Here is a 17,937-nt window from a genome sequence, read left to right as displayed (position 1 = left end):
CACCAATTCATCGTCAGATCGCTTCAAGTAAAAGAGTAAAACACACATCGCATAAAATGTGGTTGGAACTGTCAATCATCCCATCATCGTAGTTGTGCTTGAATCGAATCCTTTAATGTAACGTACAGAAGGCTGCCAATGCGACATAAAGTATCAACGCATTTCTGGCAACGTAAATAACATCATATATGATGTCGAAGTTGTAAACCAGAAAATTTCGAAAACATGTACGTATATCGTCTCCACTTTTGGTAGGTATATGCTTTTTTCTAACGTCTTATACGATGATTAGTGTTGACATAGACGTACGTATATCTTTTGATATACCAACCAAATTGTTGGCTGGGTACTTTTTGCCTCGCGTTGTTTGCCTTCTCGATCAAAGAATTAAGAAGGTCTTTAGGCTTACCATTTTTGAACATGCAGGTTGTCAAAGACATCAATCAGATGAAGGCCTGGTGGAATAAGATAGCTAAAACGATGGACGAAGAAGGTGTGCGCCGCCTAATGAGCCGTCCAAAGCATGTAACATATGCTTTGGAAGTTACATATTGGCTGACAAAGAGAATCAACTGCCCAATTTCCTTTAGTGAACTTTATGTACTCATTAATGAACTTGAAAGTTGAAAAAGATGATTAATATGTACGTTGTATGTGACTTATTTTGCCCAATTCCCATGAGCGAACTATATGTACTCATTAATGAACTTGAAAGCTGCAAAAGTGATTTATATGTACGTTGTATGGGACTTAAGTCACATAAAGGCACAAAAGTTCTCAAAATGGGATTTACTAAGTAACATAAAGGGCTCAAAACGGGATTTGGTAAGTCACAAAAAGTGCATTGATGTGCTTTCAAAATGAAATCACCACTTCGGGTTTTAGTTTCAGTTAAAACAACATCTTGGCGTGGTCTTGTGGTAGCGTGTTCGATTCTCACCACGAAGGTCGGGGTTCGATCCCCAAGCCGGGCAAGTTTTTTTTCGATAAGTAATTTGGTAATTGAGTGACCATTCTGAGGCGATATATGTAGGAAAGCAGCAAATGAGCAATTTGTCGAGTTTGAAATCCGGCGCGTGGCATCATGGCGGCACCGGTATAGAACACAGTAAATAATCAAGAGAAGTTGATATGAACCGAGGCCAAGGGTGCTGTTGAGATAGAGAGAGATTTTTTGCTTATTTTGCGATTTTTGAAGCTGAATTAAAAAGCCGCTAGAAGCTGAATAAGGTAAAAGGTACAAAAAAGCTCACTCAACCCATCATTGATCTGAAGTACGTGCTATGCAGCTCACAATTAAAGTTCTTATTGATACTTTCAAGTTCCAAAACAAGTCTATTCAGCAAAGCTTAAAAAACCTCTTTCTATTTCAATTTCACCCTAGACATCAGCTTATATGACTTTTTCTTAATTATTTGGAGCCGCCATGTATTGAAATTCAACAAATCTCTCTAAGAAAAGTAAACGACGAATCTCTCACTTAGCTTTATATGCAGTCTGCAGATATCCTCCGGAGCTCCAATTTCTAATGCAATTATTACACATGTGCAACTTGTAATTTCCAATAGATGCCTCATTGGTTGATATTCGGAATTTTGGAAAAGGCATTCCATTACTTAAACAAAAAAGTTGATTTTACATATTAAAAATCACAAAGAAATTCAAACGGAAAAATATCATATTTCTACCAGCTTTTTCTCGGTTACAACTGGACTGAAGTACACAATTTTATCAATTTTGAGTTGCTCGAAGTTTCGAGTTTAATTTTTTTTTATTTAACTGTTAGTTTCATAATTTTTTAGTTACTTTGGAGCATTCAAAGCACTGAAAAATATGCACTGAGCAGCTAAGCCTAAGATTCTTGGTTCCTTGGAGGAATCCCCGACTTTTTCCCGAATGAGTGGCCACCCTGGGAGTGATATGATTTCGTAGTAATATATAAACCTGCATGCGCACCCGCTTGACCAGAAATCCTGCCAGCCAGGCAGAAAGCACCTCAATGCACTTTTTGTGACTTAGTAAATCTTATTTAGAGTACTTTAGTGCCCTTTTTTCGACTTAACTCTTTTACTACGTACATATATAGCACTTTTGCAACTTTCAAGTTCATAAATGAGTTCATATAGTTCACTCACTCAAGAGAATTTGGCAGTTGTTTCTCTTTTTCAGCCAATATGTAATTTTCAAAACCTTCTTTGAAGTGAATATGTGACTTCTGGTTGCTCGGGAGACTACAGACTTCAATGGGCCTGGAAAGAAGTTCATCCCATTTGGGCTTGCTGATGAACGTGTTGAAGAACATTACCAGATTGTTGGGTTTGTACCTTATATACATAACTCAATGTTTTTCAGTCAATATTTCCGACTATTCCAGAAAAAAGAATAACTTTGAATAAACACTGTTAAGCCGAGTTGGACTCATTGGTCTTAGGCATAAGTCGTGTAATATATGCGCATACAAATAAAAAAAAATGTTTATTTCAGACCAACCGAGTGTTACAATGTAAACAAATAGTTTAGAAATGGTCAAAAGATTGACATGATGCAACATTACACTATACCGCTTTGAGACTTTCATTTACCAATTACGTAGGTACATAGGTATATCAACTCATCGTAGGTTATAATAGGAGTAGGAGATAATAGTTCACAGACCGAACAATTTATTGAATTCATTAATTTTTGGCGATCAGTTTAAATACACCTATCGTTTAACATATTTCGAGCGTATGCATGTTGGTAAGTTATGTTTTCCTAGGGTTCAAGATGCAATGCAATTTTCATTTTGATTTTTCACAAGATATTAAACGTGTTAGGGTGAAAATAGTTGAACATCGACATACCTTCCGAGAATTTCCTTGGGCTCGTACTTGGCATAGAACCCCTTGGCCGCATCCTTATCCGGCAGCAGATCATCTTCCTCGTCTTTGGCCATCCTTTTCAACTGACTTATCTTCTTCCTCTTGGCCCTAGCCCTCGCCCAAGAGGCTCCTCGATCGCTGGTTTAGCCGGAATTCGGACGTGGGCAGGAAAAAAAAGGAAGAATAGAAACCCCCGAAGAAAGGGTGTCGTAACACAGAAAAAAAATGCACAATCTAGAATTGGTTGGCTTCACAACACCATTCGAGTTTTGATTGGTGATACTCCGGTTTGACCACGCACTACCTAGGATTTTTTTCCGATTGGAGTCCCTACTACAGGTAGCGCCAACCTTGGTTCCCCGCACAGAGCAACACTCAATTTTTACCGAACTTGCCACAACCGATTCGCACAGAGAAGTGAACCCACAGCTCGCAGTTTCAATGTCAGAAAGGTTAAAGCGACTCCCGACTACTGGTGGGTTTTGGTGGTGTTGGCGATTGACCAACACTGCTACACCGCCTTGTTATTATTATTTTTGCTTTTATTATTTATCTGCTGACCATGCAAGCATTCAAGGGGGTGTGACACTTATACGAAACACGGGAAGGGAAATTGTCACTCACAAGATATCAAACTACACACGATGCGGGCCACCGAATTTACGGAATCGAAGTCGGACTAAATGTTCAGTACCACTAAGAGCAATCAAAGTAAAGTAATCACACATCACACTCTTCAACGAACGAAGACACCATAAACGAGATTGCCCGAGAAAGGGGCACGACACTCTCACCAGCGAAAATCAACGACAGTGCGGTTAGAACACACGAAAATAGGAAAACAAAAAAAAAATCAAACGCACCATAAAAAAAACTTCTGTCACATCACTCCGATCCGCGTATACAAGCGTTTAAACAACTTGAATCAACTCTCGATAGACATGCACAATCCGTTGCAATGTGCGTTCCAATGTTTAATGAAATGGCGACCACCAACTTCGAACGATGAATGATGATAATTTCCAAGAAAAAAATTATGTAAATAGACGGATGTTCAGGTGTGTTTGCAGTCGATTTTGTGATTGAATTCAGTAGTCGTCTCCGCAGAGAGTTTCACGAAACCGTATCTAACGGAATGATAGATGGGGAAAAACTGCAAAACTGCCAAATCGGAACGAAAGAACACGAGCAAGTAAAGAAAGCACATGCCAGCTCTACGACAGGGACCGGACCGATACATGTGCAGGCGAAGATATATCGTGAGTGTGGACAGAAAAATAAACAAAACAGAAGCAAGTGCGAACTGTCAAATCAAGAAAGCTGCCTACGGTAGTTCTCGGAATCGACACCAGAGGGTGAACAAATTTTTAGGGTTACCTAGGTATATGCAGGTTCTGTTAGAGTAGCTATGCAACATTGAAGCTTTGCTAATTTTCCATGATCTGAGCAATTGATTGACTTGTTCTTTGAAAATATATTGACAGATACACATAACACATTCACTCAAAAACAATTCATTCGAAAGGTCGAGTATGGTGCAAACACCTTGGAAATGATTCGAACTGATAGGCGATGAGCGCACACGCAATCATGTATTTACAACTTCCGAAGTGTAGAAGTGAGAAACCAATAGCCTTCACTTGAATTTCACTCAGATCCAGCGGTGCCATAAAAAATCTGTATCATTTCCCAAGCAACCAAAAGTCCCATAAAACAGGTACAAAAACGCTTACTCAGCCCATCATTGATATCCCGAATAGAAAAACATTGTGAAAAAACCATGAATTTCATTTTCACACTACCATGGATTTTACGGTTGACACATGAATATCATGGTGCAGGAAACCTTGAATTAACTGTGAAGTTAATCTTTTTCGACATTGAAATTTATGGTTTTCGCGAAATTAACCATGAAAAAAGGGGGTTGTTAAGCAACTTAACAATGAAAAAATCAACTTTTTTCCATACATTTCGGAACACAAAACGATAATATTTATGGTTATTTTAGCTTCCAGCTGTTTACAAGGGAATCGTGATATTCATTTTACTTTCATTGTTTTGACGATGATCATTAATTTTCACGGTTTTTTCATGGATTTTATATTTTTTCGCTTCAGCTCATATTGCATTGCTTAGTCAGGGAAATAAAAAAAACAAATAGATTCATTTATGTCATAATATTTATTCACAAATCACAATCCACTTACAAATTTACATAAATATTTCTTTGAGAGTCACTGTTTCTTCGCGAGTTCTATGTATACTAGCTCAGGTTGAGCTCCAGAAATCCTCCTTGAGAAATCCACCGTCACAGAATTTCATTTTTCGGCAGACATTCGGTAGCGCGATTCTCCGTAGACTGATCTGCCTCAATATCGTTTGCTTCTCCTGAAATAAAAAAAACATAAGTTTCGAACAGCTTAATCCTTAAAATCGATACAACATACCATTATTTTAAGTGAATTTACAGCTCTTGGGCAAAGTTTGAACAAAAAAAAATTCAAACACCTCCGCGTACCACGTGCACCAAACCTGATGAAAATTTTCGTTTGACAGCAAATGCTACACGCTCATTTTGAAATCCAACTAACTAGGCAGAACATACAATGAAAGAATATATTTTTACAGTGGTTTTCATGGTTACTGTAATATTCATGGTAATTTCATCTTCATACACAAATTTTACTTCCAAGGAAAGATTTTGATTTTACATTGTTATTCACTGTTATGTTAAAAATTATTGTTTATTCACTGTAAGACCGCGGTCTTGGCTATTCGGGATGAAGTACGTCCTTTGCAGCTCAAAATTTAAGTTCTTATTGATACTTTTAAGTTCAAAAACAAGTCTCGACGACCTTCTATTCAGCTTCCAGTGGCCTCTTAATTCAGCTTCCAAAAAATCGCAAAATGAGCAAAATATCTCTCTCTATCTCAACTGAACTCTTGGCTTCGGTTCATATCATCTTCTCTTGAGTATTTACTGTGTTTTGTACCGGTGCCGCCATAATGTCACGCGCCGGATTCCAAACTCGACAAATTGCTCAATTGCTTCTTTCCTACAATTCCTACATAAACGTAATTGAGTGACCATTCAATTACTGAATAACTAATGGAAAAAAAAACTTGACCGGCTCGGGGTTCGAACGCCGACCTTCGTGGTGAGAATCGAACACGCTACCACAAGACCACGCCTAGATGTTGTTCTAATTGAAACTAAAACTCGAAGTGGTGATTTTATTTTGAAAGCACATCAATGCACTTTTTGTGACTAACCAAATCCCGGTTTGAGCACTTTAGTGCCCTTTATGTGACTTAAGTACCGTATAACGTACGTATAGATCACTTTTGCAACTTTCAAGTTGTCACTCATGGGAATTGGGCATAACAAGTCACATACAACGTACATATTAATCACTTTTGCAACTTTCAAGTTCGTTAATGAGTACATAAAGTTCACTAAAGGGAATTGGGCAGTTGATTCTCTTTATCAGTCAATATGTAACTTTCAATGCCTTCATTCAAGTAAATATGTGATTTTTGGTTGCTTGGGAAGTGTGTCCTATTCTCGTCCATAAGAGTCCCAATGAAACAGAAAGAGATATGATATATTGATCATACAGACAAAAATATGACATCGCTGCTCTGATCTGCTGTCATGCCTATGAACGTCTGTGCAAGAATAAAGAGCAAGCTTTATTGGGCATGAGACTGCTAAAAAGAACAATGCTTTCTCTCTACTCTTACACAGACTTCCATACAAATGACAGCTAATCGGAGTGAAATTGGAGTGAAGGCTATTGCTTTTTCCGTTTAACACATGAGAAATCGTATATCGTGATTCCGAGCGAGCCCATCGCCAATTCGAGGCGCAGGAGAAAGCTTCGAGCCGTAATAAGGAAGACCAGAAGTCAGCTGGAAGGTGGTCGAACCAGGAGCCAATTGGAAGGTTGTTGTAGAAGGTCATGGTACCTGGAGGCTAGTTGGAGGACGTCGAGCCAGAAGTTCGACGGGCTGGAGCCACTAGATTGTCTAGCCGGAAGCCAGAAGAAAGGTCGTGGAGCTACAACAGAAGCGGGCAGTGGAGACGTCGTGCATTGAAGGCTACGGATTGTAGAGGATATAGATAGAAAAGTAGAAGATAGAGAAACTAAATAGAATTGAGCCCTACTGCGTTGGGTACGCTCTTTTTATAGCGTCAAATACCCGAGCGTCAGAGAAATGGGCGGAGCAAAATCGATGGGTTTTTTCTCTCTGGATTTAACCCTCCAAAGCCGTTCGGGTCAATATGACCCGAAGCGCACATTTCAAACATCTTTATCATCATTCCAATATACTGATGAACTGGTAGTTTTGACAGACCAAGTATGTTCCATGAAAATAATGATCAAATTAACGCCAAAAAACTAAAATTTGAGTTTTTAAAATCGGTTCATTGAGAAATGAAATACAGCTTAGCAAAGTGAAAACTGGATGTCGTTTTTTTAAATTAAGACTTTTTTCTACCGGAAGATCTGTCATAGCGGTGAAAACTTTCATTGGACCCCAACATATCTATACATTGTCGGATAGATGGATTCTTGACGATTTCAAACATCAATGAAATAATTAAATACAGAAAAGCTGTCAGAAGTTATGAGTACTTTAAAAATAAAATTGATTTTTCGGACTTTTAACTTTCTGAACCAGTTTCTGAAAACCTGATAATACATATCGACTTTATTTTGAAATGTTGAGTAATTAGAATAAATTACCTACACAATGAATATAATATCATCAAAATCGGTTAACATTTACAGCCAGGAGAACGAAATCAAATTACAACTCATATTTGCCCTAAACGGATATTTAGCGAACGGCTTTGGAAGGTTAAATTGATAAAGAGAACATTTTTCGTTCAGAACTTTTTCTATTTTGTATGCATATGGATGCTCAATTCTATTTAGTTTCTCTATCTTCTACTTTTCTATCTATATCCTCTACACGGATGAGGTCCGATGCGTGCGTTGAAGAGGAGCCCCGGCTTTCCATTTCGCAAACTACGTAAAACCGCTGATAACCACTGTCTTCTAATTTCGAATACAGAATGACATGCTCACACCCTCCATCCAAATCTCCAACGATTCCATCTTTCAATTCGCTCACACACACACATGTTCCAAAAATCACGATAAATTTGAGCAATACTCGGGACCAATCTGTCTAGATAACCAGGTGCTGAAGATCAATGGGACTCACGCACACAAGTTTACATTTTATACAGCGTTCATGCATACTCGTGTAATTTTTACATGGCAACCTACGTCATCTGCCGAATTTCCTTGTAAGACTTTGTTCCTTCTTGCTTGCTTTGTTCATGAAAGATATTTCACTTTAAACCTCAACTGGATAATATCAAAATTCTATAAATCAGTAACTAATTTTGAATACATTGAACCCATCGGAGCGATTGAACAGATTGTTTCAATACTTTTTTTATTTACTGAAAACAGTTCGGCCGCAACTTTCTGCAATAAACAAGAAGAAATTAATTTAACATACATATTAGTTCTTTTCTGTTGCAAGTATTCCGAGCACTACCTACCACATCTTTAGGAAGAGCCCCCTGAGATGCATAGCAACACATGTATGATGTTCATTTATCATGTGTAAATGAAGTATTCCTCGCTGTACCAGAAAGTAGAAACGATCTCTCCTTTCCACGAACGGGGGGGCTTCAACAGAAAGGGTTACCTACCTTGTGACAAATCCTTCTTACCATACCGTACATGGAGTTTGCTTCCAAATCCTAAGAGCAAGTTCACTGGTGTTGGGAAAAAGTGGAAGAAATTTAGAAAATTTTACCATGCAAAAATGTTTTCAAGATCTTTGGGCGTTGTATTTTTTACAGCACTGTTTCTATTTCAGCCGTATGTGATAGAAATATTGCTATTTTTGCATCACTGCATGCGAAACTACAACACGTGTTTTTAAAAAACTTGAAGGCTACAGATCTTGAAAATGTTTTTGCATGGAAAAATTTTCAAAACGTGCAAAAAGTGACAAAATTTCTACCACTTTTTCCCAACACCAGTGAACTTGCTTTAACCGACTGATTTCGTCATCCAACTCGACACCTACAGTCAATCGCAAAATAAATCGTGCACACATGGTTTTCCAACTCTTTTAATTTATTTGGTGTGAAAATGTAGGAGGCGTAGATGTAATTATGATCTTATCTTAGTAATCCGTGCCTAAATAGTTGTCGGGCGATGCCGTTATCCTTCCTGGCATCGTTAATGCTGGAAATGAAGTTGCTGGTGACGGTGCCGGATCTGCCGAAAATGCGCTCCCACCACAAATTCAAAGACCAGCTAATGAGCTAGGGTTGAGGCGCAGCGGTCGGGAGCGCAGGTATCCAGGCAAGTATTCTGATTTCGTTAGCTATGGATCCTTTTCTGGTGAAAGTGTTTCCCCTCAGTTGCCACCCGAGACGGCCGATGATGCGAAGCAGATGGACGATCCAACTACCTACGACGAGGTTCTGTGTCGGTCCGACAGAGAGCATTGGGTTCGAGCCATGGAAGAAGAGTTGCAGTCGTTGAGCGAAAACGAGACGTGGGTGCTGACCGATCTGCCCGAGGGGCGGAAAGCTATACGGAACAAGTGGGTTTTCAAAACGAAGCGTGGACCCGATGGAGTTGTTCAGCGGTACAAGGCTCGTCTCGTAGTCAAGGGCTGTTCCCAGAGGCCAGGACTGGATTATGATGAGGTGTATTCCCCCGTCGTGCGGTACGCGACGGTCCGATACCTCATGGCGTTGGCTGTGCTTTATGATCTGGACATCGATCAGATGGACGCCGTGACGGCATTTCTACAGGGCGAGCTGAAGGACGAAGAAATATACATGGTGCAGCCGCAGGGTGTCGAGAACCGGAGCGGCAAGGTTTGCCGGCTGAAGAAGGCACTGTACGGCTTGAAGCAGTCAAGCCGCGTTTGGAATGCTCAGCTGGATGATGTACTGCAGAGATTCGGACTGAATCGTTCTTCAGTCGATCCCTGCCTGTACTGGATGGTGCGTGAAGAAAAGTTAATGTTCGTCACCATCTACGTTGACGATTTCTTGATCTTCACCAATGACCGGAAGTTGAAGCAGAAGCTGAAGGCGTACTTGTGCGAGCAGTTCAAGATGAAGGATCTCGGTGAGGCCAAGTACTGTCTAGGTGTCCGAATTACGAGGGATCGAGAAGAGTGAAAGCTCTGGCTCGATCAACAAGCATACGTCAAGGAGATTACCCAGCGGTTTGGCATGGCAGATGCGAAACCGATGTCTATTCCAGCAGATCCGAGCGTGAGGTTGGGCAAGTCCATGGGTCCCAATGGTCCGGAAGAAGAAGCTGAAATGAAGAAGGTGCCATTCAAAGAAGCGGTGGGATCTTTGTCGTTCGCACCTCAAGTAACTCGTCCAGATATTTCCTTTGCGGTCAATGCAGTGAGTCAATTTGGTTCGAATCCAGGACGACAGCACTGGGAAGCAGTCAAGAAAATCATCCGCTACCTGAAGGGTACTACAACGAATAAGCTGGAGTACAGCAAGCGTGGATCATCTGAGCTGGTCGGTTTTAGCGATGCCGATTGGGGAGGAGATCCGGACAACCGAAGGTCGACGACTGGCTACGTGTTCACGATGCAGGGAGGAGCCGTTTCGTGGAACGTCAAGAAGCAGCTGACTGTCGCCCTGTCATCTTGTGAGGCGGAGTACATGGCTCTGTCTCGAACCATCCAAGAGGCCATGTGGTGAACGAACTTGCGGTCGCAGATTTTCGAGGAGGAACCAGTACTGATTTATTGCGACAACCAGGGAGCAATCAACATCGCTGGAAACGGAGCGTACAACCCCCGAACGAAGCACGTGAGCATTCGTTACCACTTTGTGCATGAGAGTCTGAAGGAAGGAGCGGTGAAGGTGAAGTACATCCCGACGACGGATCAACCGGCTGATGGGTTCACAAAGCTTCTAGCTATCCAGAAGCAGCAGCGATTTTGTGGACTTGTAGGCGTCACAAATTAGGGAGGAGTGTAGGAGGCGTAGATTTAATTATGATCTTATCTTAGTAATCCGTGCCTAGTTGTAAGATAGTTAAAATAAATCATTCCACTGTCACACGTTAACTTAACCACACGTGTATTTCAATTGAAAAAATGGTTCAACTATTATGATTTTGATGCACATTAATTGTTTACAGATTTAGCTATTGATCTGATCGTGAAGATTTTGAAAAATATGTTTTACTTATTTTATAATTCAAGAAGTTGATAAAAATCCTATATGAGAGATATGCCAAATTGATCGTACACCTGAATCGTAATCTGAAATGTTTGATGTGTAAACAAGACCAATGCGGATAATCGAAGTTTTTTTTATCAGTGTGTAATGTCAACACCCAGCAGCTGCCTGGGCAGTGTTTTTTTGTTTACCTATTTGCAGAATTTCGAAGAGTTTTGATCGAAATGGCAAGCAAGCGCAAGGAATCGGACATTGCGACGCGATGGTTGATAATAATAATAAGTATGTCATATGTGTTGTCGCGGATTCATTGCGGGAAATAGCAGAAGCTATCAGGAGAACTCACTCTACAGTGTAGTACATCATCAAAAAGTGAAAATACGAGGAAACCGAGAAAAATATCGCTGGAAGAGGTCGAAAACGCATCTTGACTCCTACAGATGAACAGCTAATTATGCGAACTCTTAAAAGGAAACCTTAAACAAATATTCCGAAATTGACGGCTGAAGTCACTGAGACCATCGGAAGACCTGTCAGCGCAGATACTGTCCGGAGGGTAGGCACAGGAGCAGTTTGAGAGGTCGTGTAGCCAGTAAGAAGCCCTCAATGATAAATATGAAAAAACGACAGGAGTTCGCTAAGACTTATGTTAATAAGCCTAGAGAGTTCTGGAACAAAGTTATATTTACCGACGAAACAACAATAAACCTTTTCGGATCGGATGGACAAGAAATGGTGTGGAGAAAACCTGGAACAGAGCTCCACCCCACGAATTCGGTCCCAACTGTAAAACACTGTGGCGGCAACCAGATATTGTGGGGTTCAATGTCGGCCTCTGGACCTGGAATTCATTGACTCAATGATGAACAAGATGGGTTATTTGAATATCCTCAAGCGTAACCTGCAGCCTTCCGTGGATAAATTGGGGCTACCTCGTAATTACTACTTCCAACAAGATAATGATCCCAAACATATCGCTATTGTACGAGAAAGGTATAATACACCTCAACAACTAAAAACGCCTCCGCAGTCTCCCGACTGAACTCGATAGAACACATCTGGTGGGAGGTCAAGAATCGCCTAAAAAATAAAAAATCCTAGGAAGAAGGCAGAACGGCGATTAAGGAGATCTGGGAGAAAATTCCATCTTGTGCGACCGAAAACCTCGTCGAATCGATGCCACGACGCTTGCAAGAAGTGATAGAAGCCAAAGACGGTCAAACCAAATAATAATTTAGTTGTTTTTGATTTGGCTACTTTCTATCAATTGATGTTTATTAAGATTTTAAGAAAAAGTAGTACTGTACGATAAATTTTGCCAAGCCTGAAATGGTGTTTTTTTTGTTGTTTTTTTTCAAATATGAAGTGAAAAAGTAAATAATTTTTATTTTGTTTTTTCACAGTTAAAGAGTAAAAAGGAGGTATTTTTTAATAGATTAAAGTTGTTTTTAATTATTTATTGTAAAACACCAATAAACTTAGAATGAATAACGGGTGTACGACTAATTTTGCGATTGACTGTATGTCCTTTACCGACGATTTTCATCGTGCATAGGCACTGCTTGAATGAGCGCGCAATCGGTTTGATTAAAATCGGTCTGGATCGAAATATTTTATACAAACAACCCTCTGCATTTATTTACAAAAAAAACCCTCTGCATTTGTACAAACTTTAGGTCATTTACTCAGCCCCAGCCGGGGTGGAGGTGGTTTTTTTTCGCCAGCAATCGTTTGTGTTCGCGCGTAATTTGTTAGTATCGTGCATCACTGCGCAAGCAAGCAACATGCAGACATGCCACAATCTTTGGAAATGATACTTTCTGTTCGGTTCAAGTGATTTTATCTTCGGACTTTCAAGTGATCCTAACTTCGGAGAATCGTTTGAATTTTTCGGAACGTGGAGTCTAAGGATTTTATCGAATGGGCTGACTTTTACTTGCAGACATGTTCGACGTTCTGTTCGTAAAGAAGAAAGAATCATTTTGCAACTTTGAAAAATGATTCTTCCGTAGCTGACATTGGGCGGTTAGAATCGGCGCTGCATATAGCATAAAGGGAACTCTTTGCACCTCTGCTTATTGTAGAATCAACCTAATCTAATAGGGAAGGTTTCTTTTGCATTTGTTTGGTGGAGACAGTTTAGGAAACGAGTGAGTTTTATTCTTTACAACCTAACATAATTTAAATAGCAAAAAAAAGAAAATCAATACTTCCCTTTTAAAACTGCAACCGTTTGGGCAACGTCGCTCCGTCAACATTTTCCGGCAGTTTTCGCTTCAGGGTGGGTTGCTTCTCCTCCTTATCTTTTCCGCCGGCGTAGTAACTAGCCGGCATCGGCAGTTTGCCTCCCATGGTCGGTGCGGGTTTATTCGAGAAATATGGCATTTTCAGCGCCTCCGTACAGGAACACCGATTCGAGGGACACAGTGCTAACAGCTTGTTTGCTAGCTCCAGCAGATCATCACCTGCTGCTGTAAAGATATCCCGCAGTGGAATGGCTGGGAACATTTTGTACTGAACGAAATCTGGTAGCGATTTAACGTCCGGCCAATTTTCTTCCGTCGGTGTGCCCATTACCTGGAAAATTCTAGTCAACTGATCCAGATCGCTTTCTCCCGGTAGGAAGGGAACCCGAAGAAGCAACTCGGCAAGGATACATCCAACAGCCCAAATGTCTACCCCGATTCCGTACTGCCGAGCTCCGAACAGCAGTTCCGGAGAACGATACCATCGGGTTACCACCTGGTTGGTGTTTATTCGATTGGGAGACCCGAAAAATTTCGCCAAACCGAAATCTCCTATTTTCAATAACCCAGACCCGCTGAGGAGAAGATTGTTAGGTTTTAAATCCCGATGCAGGATCCAGTGAATGTGGAGATACTCTAACCCCTTCAGAGTTTGAATCATGTAACTCTTGATATTAGCTGGGGTAAATATGATTTTTTGATCTTTGATAATTATTTCCAGATCCGTGTCCATAAAGTCAAAAAACAAGAGACACGTTACTTTTGTGCCCAAAAACATCCAACAAGCCGATTATGTTTTCGTGGTGCAATTCCTGAAGCAGCTTTATTTCCCTCAACGCAGTCCGGTTGATTCCATCGGCTGCTTCCTCTCGATTTCCTACCTTAATTTTTTGACCGCAACAATTTCGTTCGTTTCCAAATCCCTTGCCTTGTAAACGGTAGCGAACTGAAAATTTGTAATACCTGTTTAGATTTTTTTTTCTTAAATGGAAAACTCGATGTTACCATACCTGACCTTCGCCCAAGAATTCAATTTTCTCGTATCGCGTTAAACGAGCGTCCATTCTAATTATGGGACTAATTACTCACACACAACTTGTTGAATATCAATAAAACTTTTTGGATTCAGAAAACCGGTAAACTTTTCGTAAACTTGCGAAAACCACAACGTGTTTACCTGTTTTTTGTTTGTTTGTTTGATTTGATTCAAATTCGAGCACAAACCACACTGAAATAAATTTACCTTAGTAAATTGAATGCGTCATCAGGTTCCTCAAACCAGTACAGAAAACTTGTTTGAATAATTTCATTAAGATTTCGGAAATCAAAAACATGTTCAGCACAACGATCAAAACAAAATCATTAATGATAATTATCTTTTGTTTTTGATAATGAATTTCCTTTTTGCGCAATTAAACCTTTGAAGCTTCAATTCAAACTTTATAAAATAAAATTCAAACTTGTTGTTCATGAATACCGAACTTAACAGAAAAATGAAAAAAAAAAAAGCAAAAAAAACAAATAGCAGATGAATATAAAAATTACAAAAATAAAAAAAACAAATTAAAAATGGCAAAATGAACAAAAAAATTTATGAATATCACGTAACAACAATAATGAAGGAAAATGTCATTTTTGCCATTTTTGTCATTTTTGTCATTTTTGTCATTTTTGTCATTTTTGTCATTTTTGTCATTTTTGTCATTTTTGTCATTTTTGTCATTTTTGTCATTTTTGTCATTTTTGTCATTTTTGTCATTTTTGTCATTTTTGTCATTTTTGTCATTTTTGTCATTTTTGTCATTTTTGTCATTTTTGTCATTTTTGTAATTTTTGTCATTTTTGTCATTTTTGTCATTTTTGTCATTTTTGTCATTTTTGTCATTTTTGTCATTTTTGTCACTTTTGTCATTTTTGTCATTTTTGTCATTTTTGTCATTTTTGTCATTTTTGTCATTTTTGTCATTTTTGACATTTTTGTCATTTTTGTCATTTTTGTCATTTTTGTCATTTTTGTCATTTTTGTCATTTTTGTCATTTTTGTCATTTTTGTCATTTTTGTCATTTTTGTCATTTTTTTCATTTTTGTCATTTTTGTCATTTTTGTCATTTTTGTCATTTTTGTCATTTTTGTCATTTTTGTCATTTTTGTAATTTTTGTCATTTTTGTCATTTTTGTCAAATTTGTCATTTTTGTCATTTTTGTCATATTTGTCATTTTTGTCATTTTTGTCATTTTTGTCATTTTTGTCATTTTTGTCATTTTTGTCATTTTTGTCATTTTTGTCATTTTTGTCATTTTTGTCATTTTTGTCATTTTTGTCATTTTTGTCATTTTTGTCATTTTTGTCATTTTTGTCATTTTTGTCATTTTTGTCATTTTTTGTCATTTTTGTCATTTTTTGTCATTTTTGTCATTTTTGTCATTTTTTGTCATTTTTGTCATTTTTTGTCATTTTTGTCATTTTTTGTCATTTTTGTCATTTTTGTCATTTTTGTCATTTTTGTCATTTTTGTCATTTTTGTCATTTTTGTCATTTTTGTCATTATTGTCATTTTTGTCATTTTTGTCATTTTTGTCATTTTTGTCATTTTTGTCATTTTTGTCATTTTTGTCATTTTTGTCATTTTTGTCATTTTTGTCATTTTTGTCATTTTTGTCATTTTTGTCATTTTTGTCATTTTTGTCATTTTTGTCATTTTTGTCATTTTTGTCATTTTTGTCATTTTTGTCATTTTTGTCATTTTTGTCATTTTTGTCATTTTTGTCATTTTTGTCATTTTTGTCATTTTTGTCATTTTTGTCATTTTTGTCATTTTTGTCATTTTTGTCATTTTTGTCATTTTTGTCATTTTTGTCATTTTTGTCATTTTTGTCATTTTTGTCATTTTTGTCATTTTTGTCATTTTTGTCATTTTTGTCATTTTTGTCATTTTTGTCATTTTTGTCATTTTTGTCATTTTTGTCATTTTTGTCATTTTTGTCATTTTTGTCATTTTTGTCATTTTTGTCATTTTTGTCATTTTTGTCATTTTTGTCATTTTTGTCATTTTTGTCATTTTTGTCATTTTTGTCATTTTTGTCATTTTTGTCATTTTTGTCATTTTTGTCATTTTTGTCATTTTTGTCATTTTTGTCATTTTTGTCATTTTTGTCATTTTTGTCATTTTTGTCATTTTTGTCATTTTTGTCATTTTTGTCATTTTTGTCATTTTTGTCATTTTTGTCATTTTTGTCATTTTTGTCATTTTTGTCATTTTTGTCATTTTTGTCATTTTTGTCATTTTTGTCATTTTTGTCATTTTTGTCATTTTTGTCATTTTTGTCATTTTTGTCATTTTTGTCATTTTTGTCATTTTTGTCATTTTTGTCATTTTTGTCATTTTTGTCATTTTTGTCATTTTTGTCATTTTTGTCATTTTTGTCATTTTTGTCATTTTTGTCATTTTTGTCATTTTTGTCATTTTTGTCATTTTTGTCATTTTTGTCATTTTTGTCATTTTTGTCATTTTTGTCATTTTTGTCATTTTTGTCATTTTTGTCATTTTTGTCATTTTTGTCATTTTTGTCATTTTTGTCATTTTTGTCATTTTTGTCATTTTTGTCATTTTTGTCATTTTTGTCATTTTTGTCATTTTTGTCATTTTTGTCATTTTTGTCATTTTTGTCATTTTTGTCATTTTTGTCATTTTTGTCATTTTTGTCATTTTTGTCATTTTTGTCATTTTTGTCATTTTTGTCATTTTTGTCATTTTTGTCATTTTTGTCATTTTTGTCATTTTTGTCATTTTTGTCATTTTTGTCATTTTTGTCATTTTTGTCATTTTTGTCATTTTTGTCATTTTTGTCATTTTTGTCATTTTTGTCATTTTTGTCATTTTTGTCATTTTTGTCATTTTTGTCATTTTTGTCATTTTTGTCATTTTTGTCATTTTTGTCATTTTTGTCATTTTTGTCATTTTTGTCATTTTTGTCATTTTTGTCATTTTTGTCATTTTTGTCATTTTTGTCATTTTTGTCATTTTTGTCATTTTTGTCATTTTTGTCATTTTTGTCATTTTTGTCATTTTTGTCATTTTTGTCATTTTTGTCATTTTTGTCATTTTTGTCATTTTTGTCATTTTTGTCATTTTTGTCATTTTTGTCATTTTTGTCATTTTTGTCATTTTTGTCATTTTTGTCATTTTTGTCATTTTTGTCATTTTTGTCATTTTTGTCATTTTTGTCATTTTTGTCATTTTTGTCATTTTTGTCATTTTTGTCATTTTTGTCATTTTTGTCATTTTTGTCATTTTTGTCATTTTTGTCATTTTTGTCATTTTTGTCATTTTTGTCATTTTTGTCATTTTTGTCATTTTTGTCATTTTTGTCATTTTTGTCATTTTTGTCATTTTTGTCATTTTTGTCATTTTTGTCATTTTTGTCATTTTTGTCATTTTTGTCATTTTTGTCATTTTTTTGTCATTTTTGTCATTTTTGTCATTTTTGTCATTTTTGTCATTTTTGTCATTTTTGTCATTTTTGTCATTTTTGTCATTTTTGTCATTTTTGTCATTTTTGTCATTT

General features: G+C 37.0%; 3 protein-coding genes across 8 annotated transcripts in view; 1 reads left to right on the top strand and 2 right to left on the bottom strand.

Moving 5' to 3' along the window:
* The window catches only part of LOC129750774 (phosphorylase b kinase gamma catalytic chain, skeletal muscle/heart isoform-like), a 52,974-nt gene extending 48,886 nt beyond the window's left edge, over window positions 1–4,088 (bottom strand). For 4 of the 6 annotated variants that reach the window (XM_055745809.1, XM_055745815.1, XM_055745810.1 and 1 more), the window contains exon 1: window positions 2,844–4,087. In XM_055745809.1, the coding sequence (XP_055601784.1) occupies window positions 2,844–2,935 (92 nt within the window). In that variant the 5' untranslated portion in view covers window positions 2,936–4,087. Of the gene's footprint in view, window positions 1–2,843 lie in introns of all 6 variants that reach the window. The other 2 variants (XM_055745814.1, XM_055745813.1) reach the window with 2 other exon arrangements.
* Window positions 4,089–10,146: 6,058 nt separating this feature from the next.
* Window positions 10,147–10,908, top strand: LOC129753907 (uncharacterized). The gene is made up of 2 exons (XM_055749757.1): window positions 10,147–10,602; window positions 10,657–10,908. Exons 1-2 carry the CDS (start codon window positions 10,147–10,149, stop codon window positions 10,906–10,908), a joined length of 708 nt encoding a protein of 235 aa, XP_055605732.1.
* A 2,388-nt stretch (window positions 10,909–13,296) lies between these two features.
* LOC129750776 (cyclin-dependent kinase 7-like) lies at window positions 13,297–14,552 on the bottom strand. The gene is given in 4 exon segments (XM_055745817.1): window positions 13,297–14,112; window positions 14,114–14,256; window positions 14,259–14,316; window positions 14,381–14,552. Coding segments are annotated over 4 exon segments (1,026 nt in total). The 5' UTR covers window positions 14,435–14,552; the 3' UTR covers window positions 13,297–13,341.
* Window positions 14,553–17,937: the final 3,385 nt, after the last annotated feature.

The sequence above is a fragment of the Uranotaenia lowii genome, chromosome 3 (genome assembly GCF_029784155.1).
Source record: "Uranotaenia lowii strain MFRU-FL chromosome 3, ASM2978415v1, whole genome shotgun sequence".
Lineage (NCBI taxonomy): Eukaryota > Metazoa > Arthropoda > Insecta > Diptera > Culicidae > Uranotaenia > Uranotaenia lowii.
The sequence above is the reverse complement of the archived record's forward strand: the minus strand, read 5'-3'. Positions and strand labels throughout refer to the sequence as shown.

What these genes read in the sequence shown, in the direction of transcription:
- LOC129753907 (XM_055749757.1), top strand. Translation starts at nt 10,147, where the DNA reads ATGGCAGATGCGAAACCGATGTCTATTCCAGCAGATCCGAGCGTGAGG. An exon ending in CTTGTGAGGCGGAGTACATG is followed by an intron (nt 10,603 to 10,656) that starts GCTCTGTCTCGA and finishes TTGCGGTCGCAG; the next exon opens with ATTTTCGAGGAGGAACCAGT.